Genomic DNA, 24,576 nt, shown 5'->3' with positions numbered 1-24,576 from the left:
AACTCATGTCACTTCATTGTGACTCAGTAATTATTCATTTTACATGTACTGTACTTCAGCACAACATTAGGAATAAAACAGGGGTGACCTGAAATGGGTAGGAGGGGGTGTGGGGCCTTTTTTACTACTTTGATATTTTTGTGTGTGTGTATTTACATTAAAAAACAGTCTGTTATGGACTTTAGTTGTTGAGAATGGAAAGAAGCATTAGACTAAGTTTTTTCCAAATCTGAACTGAGGAAAAATCTTCGCCTTCTAAATCTTTAGCATTAAATGTTGTAACTTAAATCACCCATAGAGTCTAACAGGGTAGACAAGAGCTGAATTTCTAATGTAAGAAATCTTTTAGACCTTTGTTATACATTCTGAAGCAAGAACACCAAACTCTAAAGGAGACAAACCACAGATGTAGCAACTACCAGCCTGTTACTAGTTCAGCTCCTTGCAAATAACTGTCAGTAATTTCTCTTACATTTGATCCTAATCCTCAGTGGTCTATCTGCAGAAGGAGCAGTAATTTCATTTTGTTTTTTTAAATTATAGTTGCTCAAATGCTGAGGACCCATGCAGACTAGGATACAAAGATGTTTTGCAGTCTGTGAACAGGAGAGTTCAGAAGTAGGCGTTTTGTATAATAGGAATTAAATGTGTATTGCTATATGGAAAACTATTCTTATATCCATGTACAGGAGCCTTTGGTAGTGGGGTTGGCATTATAATAAAGCAAATGATCACTTCTCCAGTTTAAAGTTTGTTCTGTAGGAACAGACATTGTAAAAAGGAGTCATTTAATCTTTTCTGCTCATAGAATAAAAATGTATGATTAGGGGAAAACAGGCATAGTACAAGTCATTTGTTTTCAAAATGCAGTGCACAGAAGTTGTTAGGTCATTAGTACCAGTCTGACAGGGTACCAAAGGAAAATATACACACAAGTCTGTACCTATTTTGACCAAATGTGTGAGGTTTTTTTTTCTATTTCTTGTAGAAACAGGTTGGTACAGTGCTCTGATATTAAATGTATTTGTCAGGAGCCTATTTTGGCGATAAAGAACTAGTAGAAATGCACTTGCTCTACATCACTGCTATTAATTTGTGTGCGTAAACTGATCTTTATTTGGGGGAGGAGGTGTGCAAGTAGTGCAATCTGGAGATCCCTGGAGAGATGAAAAGCATTGCATAGCTTCAACACCACTCACTGCTGCTGATTCTAGCTTGAGGACCTGTTCTGCTCTCCTACTTACCTTTCCCAACTCAGTTACATGTGTGCTATTTTTGTTCAACAGGCAACACCACTGCTACTATGAATCCATCTCTAGCTTTCAATTTAACTGTGATTTGTCCCATCCTTTCTGCTTTAGAGAGAATTTAGTGGTGTTTTAACTATTACCTGCTATTTTTTAGTTATTGCCTTAATCACCACCATGCCACTCTAAGACATCCATGAGGAAAAGATATATAAAATAGCATGCACTCTGAGTCCAATATATACTCATTAATTTTATTGGTCTTTTGCAGGAAGAAGATAACCTTCAGGTGCTACGTCTTTTTACAGAGAGACAATCACACATGTTGAAGGATTTTGGGGAGCAGCTTGAATCTAGCATATGCAGATTGAAAAATGATGTTGCTGTTATAGTTAAAAAGAAGAAAGAAAGCATAGCATAAGCAGTTCTTGAGCAACAGTGACTTATTAACTTTGCAGTCTGCCATTTGTAGGTGGATAGCTAAACAACAACCTTAAAGCATAAAGAGTTAGACTTAGCTTAATCCATACTTGGTGGAAGACCAAGCAGCTCAGCTTTCTTGTTTAATTACCCAGATAATTTGTACAAAGACTTCAATTTTAGAATGTGGTAATTTTCACTGCTGTAGGTCACATATTGTACTATACACAAAGACAGACCAAAACTGCTTGCTTGTCATACTAAATCTTCAAAACTCAAGTTACAAAAGTATTTCCTTCCACATCTCTAGAATCACATGAATAAGATTTATACCATGAAGCACCTATCCTCATAGCTTCTGCACTCACATAACATGTAAGTTAATTTGTTAGCCTTGTTTGATCTGCATTAACAACTCTCTTTATCTTAATTACTCCATCTACTCCTAATGTGTTCTGTTTTTCAGTGTAACTCCTAGAAATAAGGAGCTGGACTTTCCTAGTGTAAAGCCCATTACAGCAAGTTATGGAGAATTACAAGAAATTGAAGCCAGTCTTGTTTTTATAAGTACCAAATCATACAAAATGACCACAGCACAAATACGTGATCCCTTCCCCTAAACAGTCATAAATAATTAGCTAAGGCACTTGTTATCCAGGCCCTTCAGTGGTAAATGGAGTTATTTCTTAAATCCCTTGACTGACAGATAACTAGAACCTACTGTTATGCTAGCTGAAAGCTCTCCAACTACTGCCCCCAATTTACCAATACCTATTAAAATTCTATAGATGATCAGATCTAAAACACATGCATCCCATTAACCTCTTTCAGCTCATATTGATACAGGATTAATTTTTGACATCTAAATAGATGCTGAAGCAGTAATTTCTCTAACACCGCATGGTGTAGGAGTATTAATCTCTTTACATCACTACACAAAATGCTACAATCCTTTTTATATCATTGTTAGCAACAATACAACTGATTTGTAAATGTTTTTATTCGGTTTTAAATCTGAATAAGCTCTTGGTATGTTAGTTCATGCAAGTATAGTTTTCCTTGGAATTAATTTTGAAACTTCAGGCTTCTGACTTGCTAATAACAGAGAACTCAATGCCATGTTTGTTCAGCCGATCAATCAGTTTTGTTTTAGAGAAAGCAGCTCCTGGAGTATATACGCCACCTCTGTTAAATGAATTACAAAACAGGTCAAATGTATCTAATTTGAGTACTTATCAATTATCCCGACTACCAAAGATACAACCATTTGTCTTAACTACAGTATTGCTTATGCTTGTGAATTAATTGAGAGTCTCAGGATTTTGGTGCCTGCAACAGGAGCTCTTGTGATGATGCAAGCTCATTTTGGGGATTTTACAGTCAAGGCAACCTATGGCACGCATGCCAGAGGCAGCCTGTGAGCTGATTTTCAGTGGCACTCACACTTCTTAAACATTTTAAAAACCTTGTTTAGTTATATATTAGACTATTACTGGCCCGCAAAACCTTAAATTAGAGTGAATAAATGAAGACTTGGCACACCACTTCTGAAAGGTTGCCAACCCCTGGTCTAAGGACACAAATCTGCCCTTACCCCTGCCTTCATGGATGGACTGTCTCTATAGCAGAGAGGGGTCTCAAAGCAACAGGAGGCAGGGAAATGCTGCTGCATCGGGGTCCTGGACCCAGGAGTAGTTCTTTAGCGATTCCCTCTGCTTCTTGCTGCCCCAGGACCCTTGATGCTAATCCATCCATGAAGGCAGGGATCACTGACAAGTTATCTCCTGCAGGCTCTCACACAGAGCTCTACCAGCATGGCCAGCCCTGAAGCACTTCAAAAAGGTAACTTTTTTGTATAAAAGCACTTCAAAAGGTAACTTTTTTGATTTATTTTGATAGCTACACAAATAAATATTTAAAATCTCAATGGCCCAAATAACCAAAAATTAATTGTAATTATGCTTCTGCCCTGGATGCAGCAGTAGCTTTTCTTTTACTACACCTCCTTTGTGCCAGCCAGAGAAGCAGCCCCAAGGTAGGAGGGGGAAGACTAATTAAAAATTAAAAAGCTAGTTGTCCACATTTCTAATTACAGAAGACAAGACAAATAATTTAGCTGATAATATTTTATGCAGTTATCACAATTAAAGTTATTTAAAACTGTGAGGATTGGTTATTACAAATAATTATGCACTGAGTTATAGAAAGCTTTGCTTGGCTTGGGGTTTTTCCAGAACTTAATAAGGTGGTTGATTCTGTGAAGACATAGCTCACATCAATCTCTATTGAAAAAAATTGGATAACTCGATACACAAGGAGCATGCTGTGTATTTCTTGGATGTTCATTTTCCAGCTCCATTTTAAATGCACAGAGAACTAGGGGATTAAAAAGAGCCCTTGTCTGAATGCACACATACAGTACACAGGAAAATAAAGACTCACTGTTTAGGAAGAGAACTTGCATCCTTTAGCAGCGCTACACCTGCCTGAACCATTGCTACTGCTGTAGCAACATAGCCAGCATCTGCAAAAAATGTGATAATGGAGTAGATATCGATCTGTTGAGCACCAATAAGGTGTGAGACAGCTTGTTGAAGACTGATGTATATAATTAGATGGAATATAGAGCCCAAGGTGCTAACACAACCCAGTCACTGTTCAGTTTTAAACATGGATCAGAGTTTAGTAGCAAGAGACCTCAGCTTGTTTAGTACCATGGGGGAAAAACAGCATTAAACATAATTTTAAACCTTTTATTAAAGATAAAGGAAACAGTTAAAGCATTTGAATTGTAAAGTATTAAGTAAGGCTTTCATTTTAACAAACAGTTCATGTTCCTTTTCCAGTTGAGAGAATATTTAAAGGAAAAACCCTTGTTTGGCAGAAAGATGGTAATAACTGACTTTTTGCGGGAGAAAAAATTAGTTTAGAGACTGATGCTGCTGCTGAAGTCAGGTCCTATTTCCTCAGTGTTTGGGATTCAGCTGGAGCTGTAGAGGGGGTGGTGTCATCTGGGTCCCTTTCTCTGGCCAGTACATCCCTCACATCCCAGGAGACTGTGGGAGGTGGCAGCCATGTGGTGAGGCTTGCTCTTAGCCAAGCTGTCTTTAAAGACCCACAAAGGGAACAGTGGGTAGAATAGCCCATCCTCATTATTTTATCCACCAATTAGGCCTAGTTTCTGATACTAATTCTGGTTCACTGATTTCTGGTTCCATAGTTCTTGTTTAGCAGGCCTGATCTTAACACAGATCTTGAGTTATACCAGTAGACCTTTTTGTTTGTACTAATTCCATCTGTCTCCCTTTTGCAACTTTTCCTTTCAACATTTATTACTGTAAATTATTTTGACACTTACTTATGGGCTTTCATGTACATTTTACAGGTGAGCTCACAATTAGTCTTGTAATAATTGGGCCTACAACTTTACCCTACCATTAAGACTGAAATCTAGGCGACTGATTTTGATGGTCTTGACTATGGGCCCATCCCTGTGGACCAAAAGTCTCCTTCTTGCAGGCTCCTGTATAGAGAAGTAGCATGACTGGTAGATCTGGAGCTTCCTAGGATGAGCACATGGCAAACAGACCATATTTAAGAGGCAGTGGTGAGGCCCTTCCATGTGCAATGTCAAGGTTCCTTCCCCACTCTGAACTCTAAGGTACAGATGTGGGGACCTGCATGAAAAACCCCCTAAGCTTAGGTTAAAACTTTCCCAAGGTACAAACTTTGCCTTGTCCTTGAACCATATGCTGCCACCACCAAGCGTTTTAAATAAAGAACAGGGAAACAGCCAACTTAGAGACGTCTTCCCCCAAAATATCCCCCCAAGCCCTAAAACCCCTTTCCTGGGGAAGGCTTGATAAGAATCCTTACCAATTTGTACAGGTGAACACAGACCCAAACCATTGGATCTTAAGAACAATGAAAAATCAATCAGGTTCTTAAAAGAAGAATTTTAATTAAAGAAAAGGTAAAAGAATCACCTCTATGAAATCAGGATGGGAAATACCTTACAGGATAATCATATTGAAAACAGAGAATCCCTCTAGGCAAAACCTTAAGTTACAAAAAGACACAAAAACAGGAATATACATTCCATCCAGCACAGCTTATTTTACCAGCCATTAAACAAAAGGAAATCTAACACATTTTTAGCTAGATTACTTACTAACTTAACAGAAGTTTGAGGCTGCCTTCCTGATCTGTTCCCAGCAAAAGTATCACACAGACAGACAACCCTTTGTTCTTCCTCTGTCCCCCACCCTCCAGATTTGAAATTACCTTGTCCTCTCATTGGTCATTTGGGTCAGGTGCCAGCTAGGTTACCTTAGCTTCTTAACCCTTTACAGGTGAAAGGGTTTTGCTTCTGGCCAGGAGGGATTTTACAGCACTGTATACAGAAAAGTGGTTACCCTTCCCTTTATATTTATGACATGCAGGAAAGAGATGACAACACACACACAGAAAAGGTGAGATGAGACTCAGGGAAGGTACATCTCAGGACTTTGTTCTTTTCAAAGATTTGTAACTCTCAGCTGCAAACCAGTTACCTGTGTTCCTTGCTTTCCTCCCAAGTTGTCCCAAAATAAATTAAACTAGAAGCCCAGAGTGACCATAGGCCAGCTGGGAGTTCTGAGGCACTGGTTTCAGAGTCTAGGGCAGCTAGATCCCACATCCCAAGTAAGGGCATCAGACAAGATCTCTGTACCTAGGAGTGAGCACTAGAGTCCCTTACTGTCAACCGCAGTCAACTTTGAAGTACATGGGACCCAGCAGTTGGGTCCAATTTCTATAGACTGGTGACTATACAGTAAGGCATGAGGCCAATTTGTAACAATCATAGACGTATTCTCTCTTCACATCACTTTTAGCTGCTTAGTCTCTCACTTCCTAGGTGGAATATCAGAAACTGCATCAATTTACATAAGTAGTACTGTTGTAATACACCTCTACCTCGATCAACACAACCCGATATAACGCGGGTTCGCATAAAACACAGTAAAGCTCCGACACGCTGCTCTGAGCGGCATGTTAAGGGTGCTGGGCCAGGGCCAAGGGGTTGAATAAGGGGCAGAGGGTCTTGGGGGGCAGTCAGGGGTTCCTCCCCCCTCCCCACCCCAGGTCTGGGAGGCAGCAGTGGGGGGGCACTTTTGGGGGTCCTGCAGTCCCAAGTGGCCCAGGGGATTAGCGGGCGGGCCAGGAGCAGCCCACTCCGCTTCCCTCACCCTGCCCCAAGCTGTGTCGCTCTGGGGACAGGGCTTGGGGGAAGGGAATCCCCCCCACACTCACCAGCAGCCACAGAAGCAGAGCAGCCCAGCCCCAGCCCGCTCCACTCCTCCCACTCCCAGCCACAGTGCTCTGCTTCCCGCCCCAGATGAGTGCAGGACCTTTCCGCAACCTCCCCCGCAGCGACACAGCTGGGGCCAGGGCAAGGAAAGCGGAGCAGGCTGGGGCTGCATCACTCCACTTCCCGCCGCAGGTGAGTACGGGGGATGTCCTTTCCCCAACCTCCCCGCACTCACCAGCAGCGGTAAGTGGAGCACTGCAGCTGGAGGAGTGGAGCGGGCTGGGGCCATGTTGCTCCGCTTCCCGCCGCTGCCGCTGAGTGCCTGTCAGGGGGCGAGGAGTGTGGATGGGGTCGGAGCAGTCAGGAGACAGGGAGCAGGGGGGTTGGGGTCCTGGGGGTGATTAGGGACAGGGGTCTCTGGAGGGGGCGGTCAGGGAACAAGGGGGGAGGGAAAGCAAGTTCAATATAACACGGTCAGATTATTTGCATCCCAAGGACTGCATTGTATCAGGGTAGCGGTGTAATTAGGCCTACAAATATACCTTAATGGTGAGCTCAACTGTGACATATGAGTAAAAGTTCATAAAATGTCACAATAAGCCATAAACATATATTGATGGGAAAAGATGCCTAAAGGAGACAGACTGAATTAATAAAAACAAAAAGGCCTACTGATATAACTCAAGGATAGCGTTAATATCATGCCTGGTGAACATCAGAAGGGTGGGACCAAAAATCAAAATGTATTGTTCTGGAAGTAGGCCTAACTAGTGGACAATATATGGGGATGGGTTATTCCACCCATCACGCCTTTTTTGGAGGGGGAAGGAGAAATCAAGAAGCAGCTGTCTGACAACAAGAGCTGCAGAGAGACTTGCCATCATAGCTTCCACCCCCACTGTCTCCTGGGACACCAGGATCTGCCATAACACACAACTAGGCCTTCATCTTCCCGCTCCAGAGAGGGACCCAGATAACATCACCTCCACCTGCTTCCTCAATCCATCCACCACCTGGGATAAAAGACTTTTTCTTTTACAAACACCATGTGTATCTTTTTCCTTTCCCTTCATATGTCTTCTCTTGTCTGTCTGTCTCCTTTTTTCCTTCTGTCTTAATAAGAGTCTGGTATAGACTATATTTTGCAGCACTGCTGTAAGATTGTAACCAAGAGGCAGTTAAAACCTGTACAAGTTTGCCAGGTCCTAGAGTGGCCGATAAGACCATGTGCAATAGTATTTTTCCAGTAGTGAGGATGGAAGTGAGTCAACACCAGAGAGAAGCTGTATTTTCTATTTTTGCTGGTGTGTGTGTGTCTGTGTGTGTGTGTGTTTTGCTTTTAGGAAATGGGACTGGATTTAAGAACAGCAACAGCCCAACTAACTTCCCCCACCCCAAAGACAGTTATTACTACCTAAACACTGTCAAAGGGGGATGGGGAGTCCTTCTTTAAAAAATTTTCAGCTAGAGGGAAAGGGAGCAAGGCATGTTCCTAAAATAAAAGCCTTAACTGTTTTTTTCCTTCTTATCTATACCTCTAATAAAGGATTTAAAATATTTCTAATGATGTGTTTGCTATGATGCTAAGCAGGTTAAGGTCTCTCTATACCAAACCCTTGTTTAACATTAGACAGTGACAGCATCATATAACACCTTTAACTCTTTGTGCCCATTATATTCCATCAAAATTAACAACAGTACACAGGTTTCAGAGTAACAGCCGTGTTAGTCTGTATTCACAAAAAGAAAAGGAGTACTTGTGGCACCTTAGAGACTAACCAATTTATTTGAGCATAAGCTTTCATGAGCTACAGCTCACTTCATCAGATGCATACTGTGGAAAGTGTAGAAGATCTTTTTATATACACACAAAGCATGAAAAAATACCTCCTCCCACCCCACTCTCCTGCTGGTAATAGTTTATCTAAAGTGATCACTCTCCTTACAATGTGTATGATAATCAAGTTGGGCCATTTCCAGCACAAATCCAGGTTCTCTCACCCCCCCCCCCCCAAACCCACTCTCCTGCTGGTAATAGCTTATCTAAAGTGACCACTCTCCTTACACTGTGTATGATAATCAAGGTGGGCCAGAAAGCTTATGCTCAAATAAATTGGTTAGTCTTTAAGGTGCCACAAGTACTTCTTTTCTTTTTGCGAACAGTACACAGGCACTCTTCCCAAAAAATCATGGAAAAGTAGCTTGTTAGTAGCAATGGCTATGTTGAGCCTTGGAATAACCATAGAGTGAGATGCAATTAGTGTTGAAATTCCAGGTTGCTATATGAAATGGAAGTCCTCCGTAAGTTAAGGTAGTAGGCTAATTTTTTTAATTGTAGTAGTGTTATTTACATCTGGTGGTTTCATTTCTCCAGTTTAACTTCTTGCTTACATAACACCCGCAAGCAGATTTCCTTCCAACATCACTGCCTCTTTAGAACAGCTGGCAACTATACAATGGCTTCCAGCTTTATTCAAATACTCTTTACAATGCTAAAAATAATGGTCAGTAGAAGAGGGGTACATGACAAACGGCTGACCTTGGATTTTTAAGATGGCCATAATAAAGCATTCTGGCTTCTTTACCTGGTCCTTTCACTTGGGTGCAGATTTTTACATTTGGTTTGCCCTGTTGTGGATCTTGGCCCTCACAGTATCCCTCACCAAAAAATGTCATTGTAAAGGATGATCCATCTATCTGCAATGCAGAAAACAAGAAGTGCGTTCATTTACAGAGTAGCCATTTCTTTATGTAATACAACAATTTGTATCTAGAAAGCATACTTCATCTTTTATACCTTTTCATAACAATATATATTACACCAACAACTTTTCTAGTCTCTCAACCCAGATTAACTAACTTGGGCTGTAGGTTAAAAATAGCAAGTGTAGATATTTGGGCTCTAAAACCTTCCTTGCAGGATTTAAGAGCCTAGGCTCCAGCCCGAATGTCTACACTGCAATTTTTAGCCCCAAGAGCTCAAGTCAGTTAACTCAGGCACTGAGGGCTTGGCTACACTTGCAAGTTAGAGCGCATAAAAGCAGCCTCAGGCACCCTAACTCATGACCCGTCCACAATGGCAAGGCACTTCGAGCGCCTGGACTCTGCAGTTGGAGCGCTCCTGGTAATCCACCTCCACGAGAAGCATAACGCTTGCTGCGCCTTGGCTGAAACACCCCAGCGTCAGTGTGAATGAAGTGTTGCATTACTGCACTGCGATCGGCCTCTGAAAACATCCCATAATCCCCTTAAGTCAAGTGGCCACTCTTGTCATTGTTTTGGAATTGGCTGCAGGAATGTGGATATGCCCTTTCAAAGCGCCGTTTCCGACAGCCGGCATGCTTATCTGCTCTAGGACAAAGCAACCATTACTGTGGAATATTGCTTGCTGTGAGTGAGAGAGAGAGACAGGCGCACACGTGTGTGCATGGGGGTGTGTGTGTGCTGCTGTCTGAACTTACAAGACAGCATGCTGACATGCTCTCAGCCCCCCAAAAACCCACTCTCCCCCCCATACACACAACACACACACCCCCCACCCCATTTGAAAAGCACGTTGCAGCCACTTGCATCCTAGTATAGCTTCCACAATGCACTGCTCTCTGTGGCACTGCAAGAGCTGCCAATGTGGCCACGCCAGTGCACTTGAATCTGATAGTGTGAACACACTGCAGCACTTTCCCTACTGAGCTCTCCGAGGGCTGGTTTAATTCACAGCGCTCTACATCTGCAAGTGTAGCCATGTCCTGAAAGTCTCTACCATGGGTTTTTATTGCACTGTAGACACACCCCTAAGTGGCAGACTCTAGACTCTTGCTCTGTAATTTGCATAATAAAAGCAAACACCAAAATGCTGTATAACTGGGGATGAAAAAATTAAATTACCTGCTTTTGTGTTGGTCCTTTCTTTGTAAAATGTCCACTAGAGAAAAATTCTGGGTACTGCAGAAGAAAACCCAAAACTAAAATTAGAAAAAGCAACTGGCCAGCATGTCTGAAATGTTAAAAAATGAAAAACAATACTTACTTTTGTCAGGAGATTTCTTCCAAAGCTAAACTTCACAAGAAGAAAAAATAAAAGGCCAGCAAACATCAGCTTAATAACAGATGCAATACCACCCACTGTTGCATAAGCTGCATACTGCACCTAATGGAACACAAAACGATAATTTTTCAGTAAAAGATTTACATAATAATTACTCGCCTCTCAGCTCTTATCTAAGACAAAAAAAACTATTCCACTGTGCTGATGTCGAAAGATATTCCACAGCATAAAGATTCTGAAGAACCTTCAAACAACTTTTAGGATTGGCCTACACTGCAAAGTTAGGTCACTTAAGTACTGTACATCACTCAAGGCTGTGAAAAATTTCACACGTTATGCAACATAGTGAAGCTTCCCTAAGCCTTGGTATAGACACTGCTAGGTCAACAGAAAAAATGTTTCCATTGATCTAACTACTGCTTCTCAGAGACGTGGATTTAGTATAGCAACAGAAGGACCCACTCCATTCGCTGTACAAAGTATCTACACTAGAAATGCTGCAGCTGTGCTGCTGTAACATTTCTGATATACGCATACACTCAGTTCCGACCATCTCTGACTAATGCTGCATTTTTAGTATTCACAGTGAGTAGAAAAAATAAGGGGAGAATAACTATAATTTTGTGGTGCAAGCTGTAGAGAGGGGATATGATAAACAGAACAGCGCAGAACAGATCTTAAGCCAGACACACATTACTTTTCTTTCTCCTTTAAAACTACATTTCCCATCTTTTTTTGCCTTAACACAAGCAAAACTAACTTTGTTTTAAATGATTCAAGAGACTGCTGGTACTCATCTCCTGTTGAGAAAATGTGTAAAAGCTCAGCACCCACGCACTGTGAACATAGAGCATTTCTCACCTTGATGCTGCCCTCAATCTGCACACCCAAATCCCACAGACATCAATAAAAACACCAGGTGCAGATCAAGAGTGGCATTACCCCCTGATCACAATCTACTTGCTATGCTATACAGACCTGACAGTTTTGCGGGCAGGGAGTAGGGAATGAAATGACAGTATTCCTTAATGCACAGAGGAAACCATTAGAAGATGTTAAACTAGAAGAGAGGCTATTTTTAGGAGTGTTTGATGCTGTAAGTAATGTTAAAATAATAAAGATCTATGCATAATATGGATCAGTATCTAATCTTAACAGATGTTTAAAATGGTGCAGAATCACATGGAATGAGCTAGAGTCAAAATTTGTTATATTTTATGTTTGTAATATGGGCTAACCACCTAAACCTCTGGGCATAAATTACTTCATAATTAGAATGAAAATTATTAACTATATATAAGTCCAACACTTGACTCTGTCCAAAAAAACAACAGAAATAAACTTAAAGTTGCTCCAGTACTTCTCTAAAGAGCATAAACAATATTGTAACCCAACTGCTTCACCCAGTTTTATAAGTGAAACACTCCTCAGCCTTCCTCTAGCAAAAACCTGAAGTAGAAGATTAACTTTACCCTACTTTCCAAGGTGAGCAAACACCTACTCTAATGACAAGAGAGGCGAGTTCCAGGGTCAAGAACTTCTAATGAGAAAACCCTTCCCACAAAGTTTCAGTTTAAGAACTTGTTCATCTCTATCTCATCTGTATGGAAGGTATATAAAGAGAAGCATTCTTAGATAGCCACGGTACAGACCCTATAGGGATTTATAGGTTAACTGTAACTTAAACTGCGCTCAAAAGCAAAGAGGAGGCCATTGCAGCATACGGAGTTCTTGTTTTATGTACTGTACAACATGGCTCACAACACTAAGATGACAAGCTGCAAAGAGCATTTTAAGTAGTTTAGCCTACAGTTGACAAGATTCATAAAGAAATGGCATTAGGTCCACACCTGAAAGATGGTACCCTGCTAGCAAAGCACAGACTGCAGGGTGCAAAAGGGTAAAAAAAACAAAACAAAAAACTAGGACACCACAGCCAGCTGAGATTCCAGGAGCAAATGAGGCTCCCACAAGATCTTTGACTGAAGCTTAGTAAGGGAAAAGACAATGTGTTTGTCCCTTCTCTAGCAACCCTAAATCTGTAGCCAGTCTAGTCTGAAGATAGTTGATTTGAAGAGATGCTTCATGCCACTGAAAGCACTACAAAGAACACAACAGAACACTGATTTTATAAACATAAGAGCAAACTTACAGGTGTTTCTTGCAAATCTGTGTGCAAATACCGTTGAGTTCGTTTTACAACAGAGACATCTGATCCCATGAATGGAATGCAGTACTCTTTGAATTCCTGACTGTAAAACACTAGTCCTCTGAAGGCAAAAGAAACATTAATATTTTCCGTCACTTACAGTAATGTCACTTGTATAGCTATTCTTTTCAAAACTTAGTAAGTTGTAAAACTGACTTACAATTGTAAGAACTTGGACAAAAACAGAGCATTTTCCTTAAGCATTCTTACCCCATACTCTCTCTTTCCTTTGGGTTTAAGTAATAAATAATCCAAAAACCTGAGCCAAATTTATCCCTACCACAAACCAAAGTCAACTGCATTACCAAGGGATGAATTTGACTTACTCCCTGTTTTTGTCCTTTTTTGTCCTTCCATAGCAGTAAGAGCTTTTGAAATGTGATTAAGTTGGTAAATCTAGGATCAAAAGGTACTCCTAACAGTTTCTGTAATAAAGCTTTCAGTACAGGTGATGTTACAAAAAAACCCAATCAATTTTGATGCATTTTCCCCTCATTGTACCTTATATTGAAATATCAGATACATTAAGCCTTTATTTAAACAAGTTATTCCTCCAATTTTACCAGACAGGAAACATTCCTTCTTTTAGAAATTTATATTAAAATATAATATAATTATAAAGCTTTAGGGGAAAGATTAAAACAAAACAAAGTTCTGGTCTTATAAGTTTCTCTTACCTTCTTTTTAGTTTTGCACCAATGATTGGGAGAGGTTTGTGTCCTATCTGTTTTCGAAGCTTCCTCAAATTGTCTTGATCTGCAAGGCCATGAATAGCTGACTTCCAGGTTCCATCATGGATACTGTAACCCTAGTGAAATACCATGAAACTGTAACTATTCCATTATCTAAAATCCTGACCTAATGTTTAATCCAGCCTGGGGAAACACTTTCCTTATTACTACTTTCAACATTTCTCATACTATGTCTACGTGCACGACCAGCTGCATTAAAAAAAAATATCGGCACTGGCACTACTGACAGCAGCTCAGGTTATGTTCTAATGTATTTTGCACATGTTTTCCCCGCCAACTCTTTACAAATGAGCCTTGCTACGATAAATGTTTTTTATCAAAAGACTAGTTATCAGTCACATCAAGACCAATACAATTATTTTTCATCACTACCACAAAGGGCTGGCATCTAGCTTGTTCCATGGTCCAATGTAGCTTCATGGCAGTTTTGCAAAGCTGCTACAAAGGATATGATATTTTGATTATGGGTAAAAAATATTTATTTGGTTAGCTGCTGTCTCACAAACTTTGTAAGTTTCATATTATGTATTCTTGTGGCTAATAAGTATGCAATTTCAGAAGACAATATAAACAAACTAACCTCAGGTCCAGATTTCACAGTCAGGAAACTTTCAACTGCAGTTAGGGTACCTTTAATGGGGGGAAAAAAGTGTATAAAAAAAAAGGTAGCTCATAGCATATGCAGTCATACAGTAGTTCACCCACCGAGGGACACATCCAGACAAACTGTCAGAGGACTGATATCACTAGCAGAGAAGGAAGAGTAAAGTAAGACTCCAGTATTGAAGTACTTTATCTCCAAGGAAAATAAACTAGTACGATTGTGAGCCAAGGTTATTTTACTCACATTGAGTACCACAGGCAAAGTGCTTTTATGAGAGTGTATGGTATTATCCTCACTCACTAGCTCCCATCCTTGTTTTATATAAAGAAAGGACAGCTCAGTAATTAAAAAAAGGGAAAAGACAACATCAAGGCCCAAAGCATTTTTCGCCTTTGTTTTGACATTAAGCATTATGTAGGCTATTGAAACTTAGAAACGAAGTCACAAAATTTGGTAGCCCTTTTGAGTGCCATACTATAAATCAACTTGTTCCACTGCATAAAACTTACTGTATATATTTTACATTTTGCTAAGTAGTTCAATTTTCTGTAATGAACAGCAAAACAAATTTTCTCTTCCAAACCTTAGTTTACTGTCTGCTATATCTTAAAGCCAAGATACCACCTTTTAAAAATTTATAAAAAAGTATCCCCACCTGATTGACTCTTACTAATATTATGAAGTATTTTGAGCTGTATGGGCAATATCAGTACCCTATCAGAAACATATTCCTCCCCCATCCCCAAGGTCCTTGGTATTGCCCAAACAGACCACAAGACAATTAAACAACATCAGAAAGAGAAAAAAGGAAGAACAAATGTCAAGAAAAACCCCCATACATTAGTACACTCATTTTTCTCGCTAATCAAACTGCTAAATACAGATTCATTTTTATTAAAGTGAAAATTAGTATACTAAGATGTTAAGGAAAATCCTTTTAGCTAATAGCAATTATGACAGTAGATATGTGCGCATATATTTTCAAGATAATTAGTGTGGGGCCACTTAAGTGGATAATCGTGTTGACACTTTAAAGGAAGGTCACAATGAAAGGTATTCAGTATACTAAATGCAATTCTGCTGGACACAGAATCCATAACTGAGAGTGGGGTCAACTTACAGCTGAAATGACTTTAGTCATTTCAGCCTAGCTTCTACACATTTGTCCTTCTTAAAGACAAAATAGTGACAATTGAACACTGACAGAAAGAGTATATTATGGCTCCAACATCTACTGCTGTTTCTCTCATAAGCAATAAAAAAGGTTACGATTATTTCACGGAATTTGTGACTTCCAGAGACCTCCGTGACATTTTCTGCCCTGGGGCTGGAATGGTCAGCAGGCAACCCCACAGCTCTCAGCCGCTGCTGGCAGGCCCGCAGCAGCTCCTAACAGTCAGGCAACAAGGGGACTCCGGATTCCCAGCCCCTGTGGGTGGCGAGGGGGAGACCCCCCTGCAGCTGCCCAGACGCTGTGGGGGCGCAAGAGAATAAGAGCTCCCAGCCACTGTGGGTGCTGGACCTTCCTCCCTCCCCATTTTGTCAGGGATATTTTTAGTAAAAATCACGGACAGGTCATGGGCTAAAATCACGCATAGGTCAGAGGCTTCAGTGAATTTTTGTTTATTGCCCATGACCTGTCCGTGATTTTTACTCAAAATATCTGTGACAAAATCTGAGCCTTAGCAATAAACACATGACAAACAAGCCAGGATCAAGGATTGTGAATCTCAGCCCAACATAACTATCAAGATAAAGGTCACACTTAGATAAATCACCTTTCAAATTGTCTCTGGTGTATAAGACTCCCATATCTGCTGGAACAGAGTCAAAGCCACTGCTTCCAACGACATATACCCCCTTTTCTGCAGCTTTATCATTATATTTCAGATACATTCCTTCCAGAAACTGAAAAATATTAAACAAACATTTTAAGACAAATAATCCTGGACTGTGGTGTAATCTGAACTTCAAGGAAACATGCTAAATTAACTAAATTCTAACTTTAACCATAACACAGAGAGAACCTCCTCCTTTTCGGGTTCATTTAGAAGGGAGCCTTACATCACCATGTGCAGGTTAACAGACAGTGCTGCTGAAAAACCTCCAGCTCCGGCACACATGCGCATCCACATTTGGAATACATATAGAGACCATCACTCAAAGAAGTACGGTTTATATTCTAAATAAAATAAAGTGTGGTAGAGGTCTCACTTACAAGCCTATTTATTCATAAAACTCCACATCATACACATATTGTCTTATAACACAAGTCCCATCTGGTGGTAACAGTATAGCCGTAGTCCACATGTATCTATTTACAGTATTCTATGTTCTTTAGTCATAACATATTCACAGTATCTTTGTGTAAAGTATAAGACAATCAAGACATGTATCTTGGACATTGAAAACGAACAGCTCAACTGAAAAGCCACTCAAACAGAAACACTTAGCTTCACAGTAACGAAATATTTTAAATCCGGTGTTTCAGTGAAAGTTATGTTTGTTCTCTTTCCTGTGGAAGATACAGTGTTACATTCTGGCCACCCCATAAGGCCAGTGACTAATTCTGCATAATTATGCTTTCCTCATTTTCCTTTACACAAATACCATAAAGAAAATTATGAGCCATTAAGAGCTAATATCACTAACCAACAGAACATTTTATAATTTTGAATTATAGAACCATCAGACTGGAAGAGGCCGTGAGAGGTCTCCTGAACTCAAGGCAGGACTAAGTATTATCAGACCATCCCTGACAGGTGTTTGTCCAACCTGCTCTTAAAAATCTCCAATGACAGAGATTCTACAACCTCCCTAGGCAATTTATTCCAGTCCTAAACTACCATGACAGCTAGGGATTTTTTCAAGTGAGATTTTAAGCCCCAATCCAGCAAAACATTTAATCATGTGTTTAACTGTAAGCACAGGAGTAGTCCTGCTGAAGTAAATGGGACTACTCATGTGCTTAACTTTAAGAACATGCTTAAATGGTCTGTTGAATTGCGGCCTAAAATCTCACTTGATTTTATTTTTTAAAGCATCATTACTCTGGTAAAACAGAACTGTACAAACTATAATTTATTTTAAGGGAGCAGAACAAGACAGAAAAGAATCACCTTTACTATTTACTTATCTATCCTCTGATCTATCCACATCTGATCAGCCATATTTCACATTAATAACATCTTTATCATCTCCAAGTTCTGGAAGACTATATACATATACCGAGTCACTGAAATGCAGAAGCTGGCATCTTTTAGGTACATATTACATTGCTCAACTTGGGACGGAGGGAGCATTTTAATCAAGATCATCAGACCAAATCCCTACTTTTAAAAATAGTGTACATGGAATGTTTAATGCGCACACACACGGCAGAAAGGAATTCCATTTTAAAGATCTCTTCTAAAACAATTCCATGAGTCAACTCTACCAAGATTTTAACCTTAATCTCCAGCAAGATTAGGTATTTCACATGTGTAGCATAGACCATTAACCCATCTTACGGAAAAGTTACAATCTATGTCTAGGGGACCTACCAGAAGATATGACATTTTACTAATTTTGAATTTTCAAGATTTCCCAAATGATTTAGCTAAAATCATTTCTAAAGTAGAATTTAGCCTCCTAAGTCACTTGAGCACTTTTGAAAATTGTACCCAGTATTATTAATCAGCACTTCTATATGTACTCAAAGCATTTTATACACATGAACTAATCCTTACAACACTCCTGTGAAGTAGGAAAACAAGTGTTTAATATTCCTATTTTATGGTTTGGAAAATAATGCAAGAGTTGAAACCCCCAGATGACATCACATTCAAGGTTGAGATTTAAAATTCATGAGTTCCTGATTTTCAGTCCCACACTGTTTCTAATGACTCTTGACTAAGAGTAAGAAAGGGAAACTAAGAACATATTTAAAATCACAGCTTAGAGACTGGAAAATATTTTTCCTGTTCAGGAATATCAGTGAGAACTAAAGATGTGACCCAAATATATTCAATAAAACGGTCTTTACTAAATTATTCATCTGATGTTTTCAAGCGGTAAGTCATTCATTTGTTCATGCCACATACCTGAGGTTCTCCACTGATGTCAACACAACTTGTGCCATTATCAACACAAGCTTTCACTACTGGCTCTCCAAAAAACCTGTACTATAAAAACAGAAAAGGAAGCTATTTATCTTACTTGGCAAATGTGCAATAAAACAATTTTAGACAGATTTGCTCAATCATCACAGTTGGTTAGGCATTACCATTTGTTAGGATATTTCAACAAAATGTACCAGAGTTTGCCCTATGCTGACCTAAAATTCTTGAACTCATTCTTTGAGGGAATTTAAAGGGATACCATCAACTTGAAATGTAATTGGTTATCTAAAAGACAAACACTTCAAAGTACTTTCAGGCACTACATCTATTTCAGATTCCTCAGCCAGTTTTTGTGGATTTATATTACATATTTCATTTAAAATGTTCTCTCTTCTATTGCTGTGTGAGACTCACACAAACAACAAGGAAAAATTAATTACACTGGGGAAACATTCAAAGTCAATACACACCTGAAGTGCTGTCAAAACAGAAAAACTGTTTTCTTTAATCTCTCAGCTGTAGACATCGGTGTGGTTACTACTGTCTGAAAAATATTTAGCTATTATAGTTGTCTGATAGTTGCTAGTATCCCTTTAAATTTTCAGGTGCAGAATTCCCTCTGCCAACTCATCCACAGTAGATCAAAGGGCAAGAGCTGGAAGATAGGTGTTGCCAAGACGCGTAGAATGGAGTAGAAGAGCACATGATAAATCTAAATTTGTTTTATTATTGTTTTGCATTAATACTAAAGTAGATAAAATTGTCTTTACTGGTTTTATTTTCTAAACAAAACACATGCAACTATGGTGCAATACTTCACGTGCAATAAGCAGTCATTCCAAATTTACTGTCCGAAGCTGCAGCACAATCTCATTAATATTTATTTATTCCAGAAACTATATTTAATTTTCAGAGTTTCGCAGCTCATGTTTTGACTTTAAAAGGCAGCATACTCAGTTATTACATGTTTACAGTATACCAACGCCTTTTGTCTGTAACAGCATGTGAATTGCTTGTTTGTCCATTTTGTTTCTGATACTTAGAAGACTGATACTTACTGGGCCTACACAGTTGAGAACAACAGCTGCCTGTTTAGCCATATCAGCAAGGGAGGATGGGTCACTGACATCACAGAGTATTATGCCAACTTCTGATTTTAGCTCTGGTTTTCCTGAGAATCGAAAGAAGAGTAAGTGTTACAAGAGGAGCCTGGTACTATCAGGTTACTATCCTCATCAAATTTACTAGCTCTTTCTTTTAACTACCATTCTTATTTACGGTATGAATAAAACAAGGATAGGAAGCAAACGGGACGCTTTTCCAGCACATTAACAAACTAGGACTTCTCCCTCCATTTTGTGGGGCAGAGGAGGATTAAACCCCAGTGGTGTCAGAGATAAACACCAGCAACACCCTGTGTAACCTCACAACAGTTGCAAGGGATCTTGGCCTGATTAATGGGGCCAGTAGACTATGACTATTATTACAAATAATAATAATTGCTATCACAGTTGCTCCCCAAGACCCCAAACACAGATGACAAGGCCACCCCATTCCAGCAGGGCTGCCCAAATCTTCTTACTGACCGCTCAGCAGCCTGTGGCGACCAATCTCCCAGATCCCCACTCCATCCACAGGAGCTTGAAGGAGGGCTCCCCAACATTTGTGCCCAGATGCCCTTTCCATCCAGAGTGTTAGGAGTTAAAGGAGATTGAAACAGGAAAAAGAGCTCACCAGTGGAGAGGGGCATGGGACACTGGTATCTGCATGGGGGGAGGGGGAAGTGAGGAGCCATTGGGGAAGTGGCACTGCCATCCCTGTAGGGAATTACTGCTATGCCCACAAGGGGAAGGGGGGGGGGGTTGGGTAGGGGCCAGGCCATGCGGGGGGAACTGCTACCACCACAGGGGGAAGGGGACCAGGCAGGGCCATGGGGGCTGTGTGTGCTGATATCACCACAAGGGGAAGGGGTGACTGGGCAGGGCCATAAGGGGGGATGTTGATATCACCACAGGAGAAAGGGGGAACCCACGCAGGGCCATGGGGGATTTTGCTACAACCACAGGGAGAAGGGGTGACCCAGCAGGCCCATGAGGGGGAGGGGGCGCAATGCTGATATCACCACAGGGAGAAGGGCTGCCTGGGCAGGGCCATGTAGGGAGAGGCCAGGCCGGGGGTGCTGCTATCACCACAGGAGTCGGGGTGACCCGCCAGGGTGGTGGGGGAAGGGGGGGGCCCAGGTAGGACGATTGGGCCGGGGGGGGGGGCGGCAACCAGGCAGGGCCAAGGGGGCGGGTGCTGCTATCACCACATGGGGAAGGGGGGGGCCGGACAGGGCCATGGCAGGGGGGAGGGAAGGGCCAGGCAGAGCGGGGGGGGGGGGGGGGATACTATCACAGGGAGGGAGGACAGGGCCATGACGGGGGGAGGGAAGGGCCAGGCAGAGCCATAGGGGGAAGGGGGGGCCAGACACGGCCATGGGGGGGGGGGAGTGGAGGGGGGAAGGGCCAGGCCAAGCCACAGGCAGGGAGGATGACACTATCACCACGGGGGGGGGAGGGGCTGGGCAGGGCTATGGGGGAGGGGGCGGGTACTGCTGTCACCACAGGGGAAAGGGGGAGGGGGGGCAGGGCTATGGGCGGAGGAGTACTGGGCAGGGCTATGGGGGGAGCAGGTACTGCTATCACCACAGGGGGAAGGGGGGGCCGGACAGGGCCATGGGGGAGGGGGAGGGAGCGGGCCAGGCAGAGCCACGGGATACTATCACCACAGGGGGGAGGGGGGGGCATTACGGGGGAGAAGTGAAAAGCCGGGGTCCCCCGTTTGTTTAGCCCCCGTCAGGCCTCCGCCCTCCTCTTCCCTTCCCTTACCCAGCCTCTCAGCCGCCTTGTCCAACACCCCCTCCAGCTTGTCCCGGCTCCTGCCGGCCACGGCCCAGCGCAGCGAGCCCCGCAGTTCATCCCCGGCCGCCACCCGCGCCACCTCCTCCGCCACGAAATGGCCCGTGAAGCCCGAGGCCCCGAACACCACCAGCTCGAAGGGCCTCCCGGCCGCCGCCCCGCCGCGGGTCGCCATAGAGACAGAGGGCGCGCGAGCAGCTGACTCTGGCGCGAGCTGCTCCGGGACTGTGAACGGTGGGCGCGCGACCCAACGCCAGCCCCGAACGAGCCACAGAAAAGGAATCACGTGACACGCGCCAGCCCACTGCAGCCCCGCCCCTTCTGTGGATGCTCCGGTCGGAAGTTCCGAACGCCGCCGGTATGCGCCGGCCCTCCCCGCCCACATTTTCCATTGAATGCGTTCCATAAAGTGAGCTGTAGCTCAGGAAAGGTTCTTTGTTAGTCTCTAAGGTGCCACAAGTCCTCCCTTTTCTATTCAAGCAAAGTGACTGCTCAGACTGTCGGCAAAATAATTTCAATTTCAGTAGCTTTATTGTTAAGAGGAAGGATGGTTTTGTGTTTGAGTGCCTGATCTTGCATCATTGAGAACAATTTGAGTCCTAGCTCGAGCAGAGACTGAGGAGATTAGGTTGTTAGGCTATAGATATTCAGGCTGTCTGTAAAGGCCTATACGCTAAGAATTTAGGTGTATTCTTATCACTTAGCTAGTAATAGAGGTATACAAGAAAGAATCTGTGTAAGGGCCTTTTCTCACTGTGACAGTCTGAGGCCCTGTTCTTAGGCTAAGGCCTTTGGCTGAGCAGCAGAGGCAGCCATAAGCTAGGAAGCAGCCGGTCACATCCTCACATTCCAAACTAGTCAATATGGGGCTGTTAGGAAGGTGATCCGATCTATCACCTCCAGAGAAAGGGAAGAGCCTAGAAGATGTAAAAGGAAATTTAGGTTGATAGTTTTCTGTCTGGTAAGAACTCACTTATCAATAGACACAACTGGGAAACCCTTATGTTATTATAGATACAGTTGTGAAATCCTCACTTCTGTATCGTTTTGTAATTATAGTTCCCACTTTGCTATTGTTTATTGGCATGGTCTCTGTCTGGTTCTGTGATTGTTTCTGTCTACTGTATAATTAATTTTGCTGGGTGTAAAATAATTAAGGTGGGGAATATAATTGGTTAGCTAATCATGTTACAATATGTTAGCTTTGGTTAGGTAAGTTTCAGTAGAATGATTGGTTAAGGTATAGCTAAGAATATTACTATATAAATTAGGGGCAAACAGGAAGTAAGTTGGGATTTGAAAATAAGGAAAAAGGAACTTGGATTTAAGCTTGCTGGAAGTTCACCCCAATAAACATCTAATTGTTTGCACCTTCGGACTTCGGGTATTGTTGCTCTCTGTTCATGCGAGAAGGACCAGGGAAGTGGGAGAGTGAAGGAAGAAGCTCTCTAACATAGGTGTATAGTTCCTGCTCTGCCACAGGGTTGCTAGAGGACTGGAGTGAACAAGGGCTTGGAAGTTGGGAGGTCTTGAATGACTTCTGTTATTGTCTGGCTACAATTTGCACACATCATATAATTATTTCTTATGGTTTCAGAGTAACAGCCGTGTTAGTCTGTATTCGTAAAAAGAAAAAAGAAAAGGAGTACTTGTGGCACCTTAGAGACTAGTCTCTAAGGTGCCACAAGTACTCCTTTTCCTTTTTTTTTTTTTTTAATTATTTCTTAGTGCATCTTCCTCAACTTACCCCACTTACTTGTCTCATCCAACTGTTATATCTTGTCTTTTAAACTGTAAACAGTTTAGGACAGGATCTGTTATTTATGGTTGTACAGTGCCCAGAACAATGTGGCCTGCTTTAGGCTTTTAGGCAATATAAATGTTAAATGATGATCCTAGCTCTAACGCTGACTCTTGAGTAAGACATAGGGTTGCCAACATTGTAGTTCAAATATAAGGAATTGTTTTCACAGCACCCCACCCAATCATCATCATTAATAATAATAATTCTACACACCGACAGGGCCAATCAGAGTGGGGGCCTAGAAGAGCCTTTTAGCCTGGCCTCAAGCTCAAAGGAGACCTCAAAGGAATTGCTTCAAGAAATACTCAAACTTGGACTCTGTGGGGTGCTTCCTAATATCACAATTGCATTGTGTATTTTTGTCAGTTTGTCTGTATCAGTGGCTTCAGGTGAACGCACCTTCAACGTGTTGAAGCAGGTAAAGAACTATCACTGTTCAACTATGGGACAAGAGCGTTTGAATGGGCTCACCATGCTTAATATCAACTGTGACATTGCACAAAAGCTAGATTTTTCCTCAATAATTAGTGCATTTGCGCAGAAAAAGGCTAGAAAAGCATTTGTTAAATAAAAAAATATTCAAAGTATGCCTCACTTTTTTTTGGTGCCTTATTTTGTTTTCATGTGTCATCATTTTTTATTTTTATTATAGCTAGGGGCCTCAAAAGCTGGAAATGGCCCGGGCCTCTCTGAACCTCTGAGAGGGCCTGCTCACTGACATTCACCAGAGGTATTTCTTGCTGCTTTTTCAGCACTCAGCAGCTCCTGATCTAGTTGCACAAAAATGAAAAAATAAGGGACATCTTGTTATAAGGGATTGTTGGCAATCCTAAAAGACAACCTTTCTGCTCCGTTTCCTTATCTATAAAATGGGGATTATAATATCCACCTCCTGGGAGAGTTGTGTGTATTAATTTATATTTAAGTGCTTTCACCATCTAAAGGATAAAGAATGCTAAGAATTGTTCATGTAAAGCACTTTAGGACCCTTGGATGAAAGGCACTATAGATGTGCAAAATATTAGGATGGAGCTAGACTGTTCTTAGTGGTAGCAGATGACAGAACAAGGAGTAATGGTCTCAAGTTGCAGTGGGAGAGATTTAGGTTGGATATTAGGAAAAACTTTTTCACTAGGAGGGTGGTAAAACACTGGAATGGGTTACATAGGGAGGTGGTGGAATCTCCTTCCTTTGAAGTTTTTAAG

General features: G+C 41.7%; 2 protein-coding genes across 2 annotated transcripts in view; one reads left to right on the top strand and one right to left on the bottom strand.

The window, feature by feature from the left end:
- The window catches only part of LOC141984535 (kinesin-like protein KIF28), a 60,784-nt gene extending 59,116 nt beyond the window's left edge, over nucleotides 1–1,668 (top strand). Inside the window, exon 23 of the mRNA XM_074947613.1 lies at nucleotides 1,519–1,668. Coding sequence (XP_074803714.1) covers nucleotides 1,519–1,668 — 150 coding nt within the window. The remainder of the gene's footprint in view (nucleotides 1–1,518) is intronic.
- On the bottom strand, nucleotides 1,488–21,820 carry SCCPDH (saccharopine dehydrogenase (putative)). Its single transcript, XM_074948954.1, has 12 exons — nucleotides 21,538–21,820; nucleotides 19,726–19,838; nucleotides 18,650–18,730; nucleotides 16,346–16,475; nucleotides 14,544–14,593; nucleotides 13,889–14,019; nucleotides 13,155–13,272; nucleotides 10,985–11,104; nucleotides 10,843–10,899; nucleotides 9,543–9,654; nucleotides 4,110–4,191; nucleotides 1,488–2,852 (listed from the first exon to the last, which is right to left on the bottom strand). The coding sequence occupies exons 1-12, from the start codon at nucleotides 21,740–21,742 to the stop codon at nucleotides 2,747–2,749; spliced, it is 1,305 nt and encodes a 434-aa protein (XP_074805055.1). The 5' UTR covers nucleotides 21,743–21,820; the 3' UTR covers nucleotides 1,488–2,746.
- Nucleotides 21,821–24,576: the final 2,756 nt, after the last annotated feature.

Source organism: Natator depressus, chromosome 3 (genome assembly GCF_965152275.1).
Source record: "Natator depressus isolate rNatDep1 chromosome 3, rNatDep2.hap1, whole genome shotgun sequence".
Taxonomy (NCBI): Eukaryota; Metazoa; Chordata; order Testudines; family Cheloniidae; genus Natator; species Natator depressus.
Note: the sequence above shows the minus strand (reverse complement) of the source record. Positions and strands in the feature narration are given on the sequence as shown.

Excerpts from the sequence above, each read along its gene's own strand:
- SCCPDH (XM_074948954.1), bottom strand. The coding sequence starts at position 21,742 with ATGGCGACCCGCGGCGGGGCGGCGGCCGGGAGGCCCTTCGAGCTGGTG. Across the intron at positions 14,594-16,345 it reads CACCAGAGACAATTTGAAAG|GTACCCTAACTGCAGTTGAA; the intron begins GTGATTTATCTA and ends CCCCCATTAAAG. Across the intron at positions 2,853-4,109 it reads GCAAGTTCTCTTCCTAAACA|AGGTGGCGTATATACTCCAG; the intron begins GTGAGTCTTTAT and ends TTCATTTAACAG.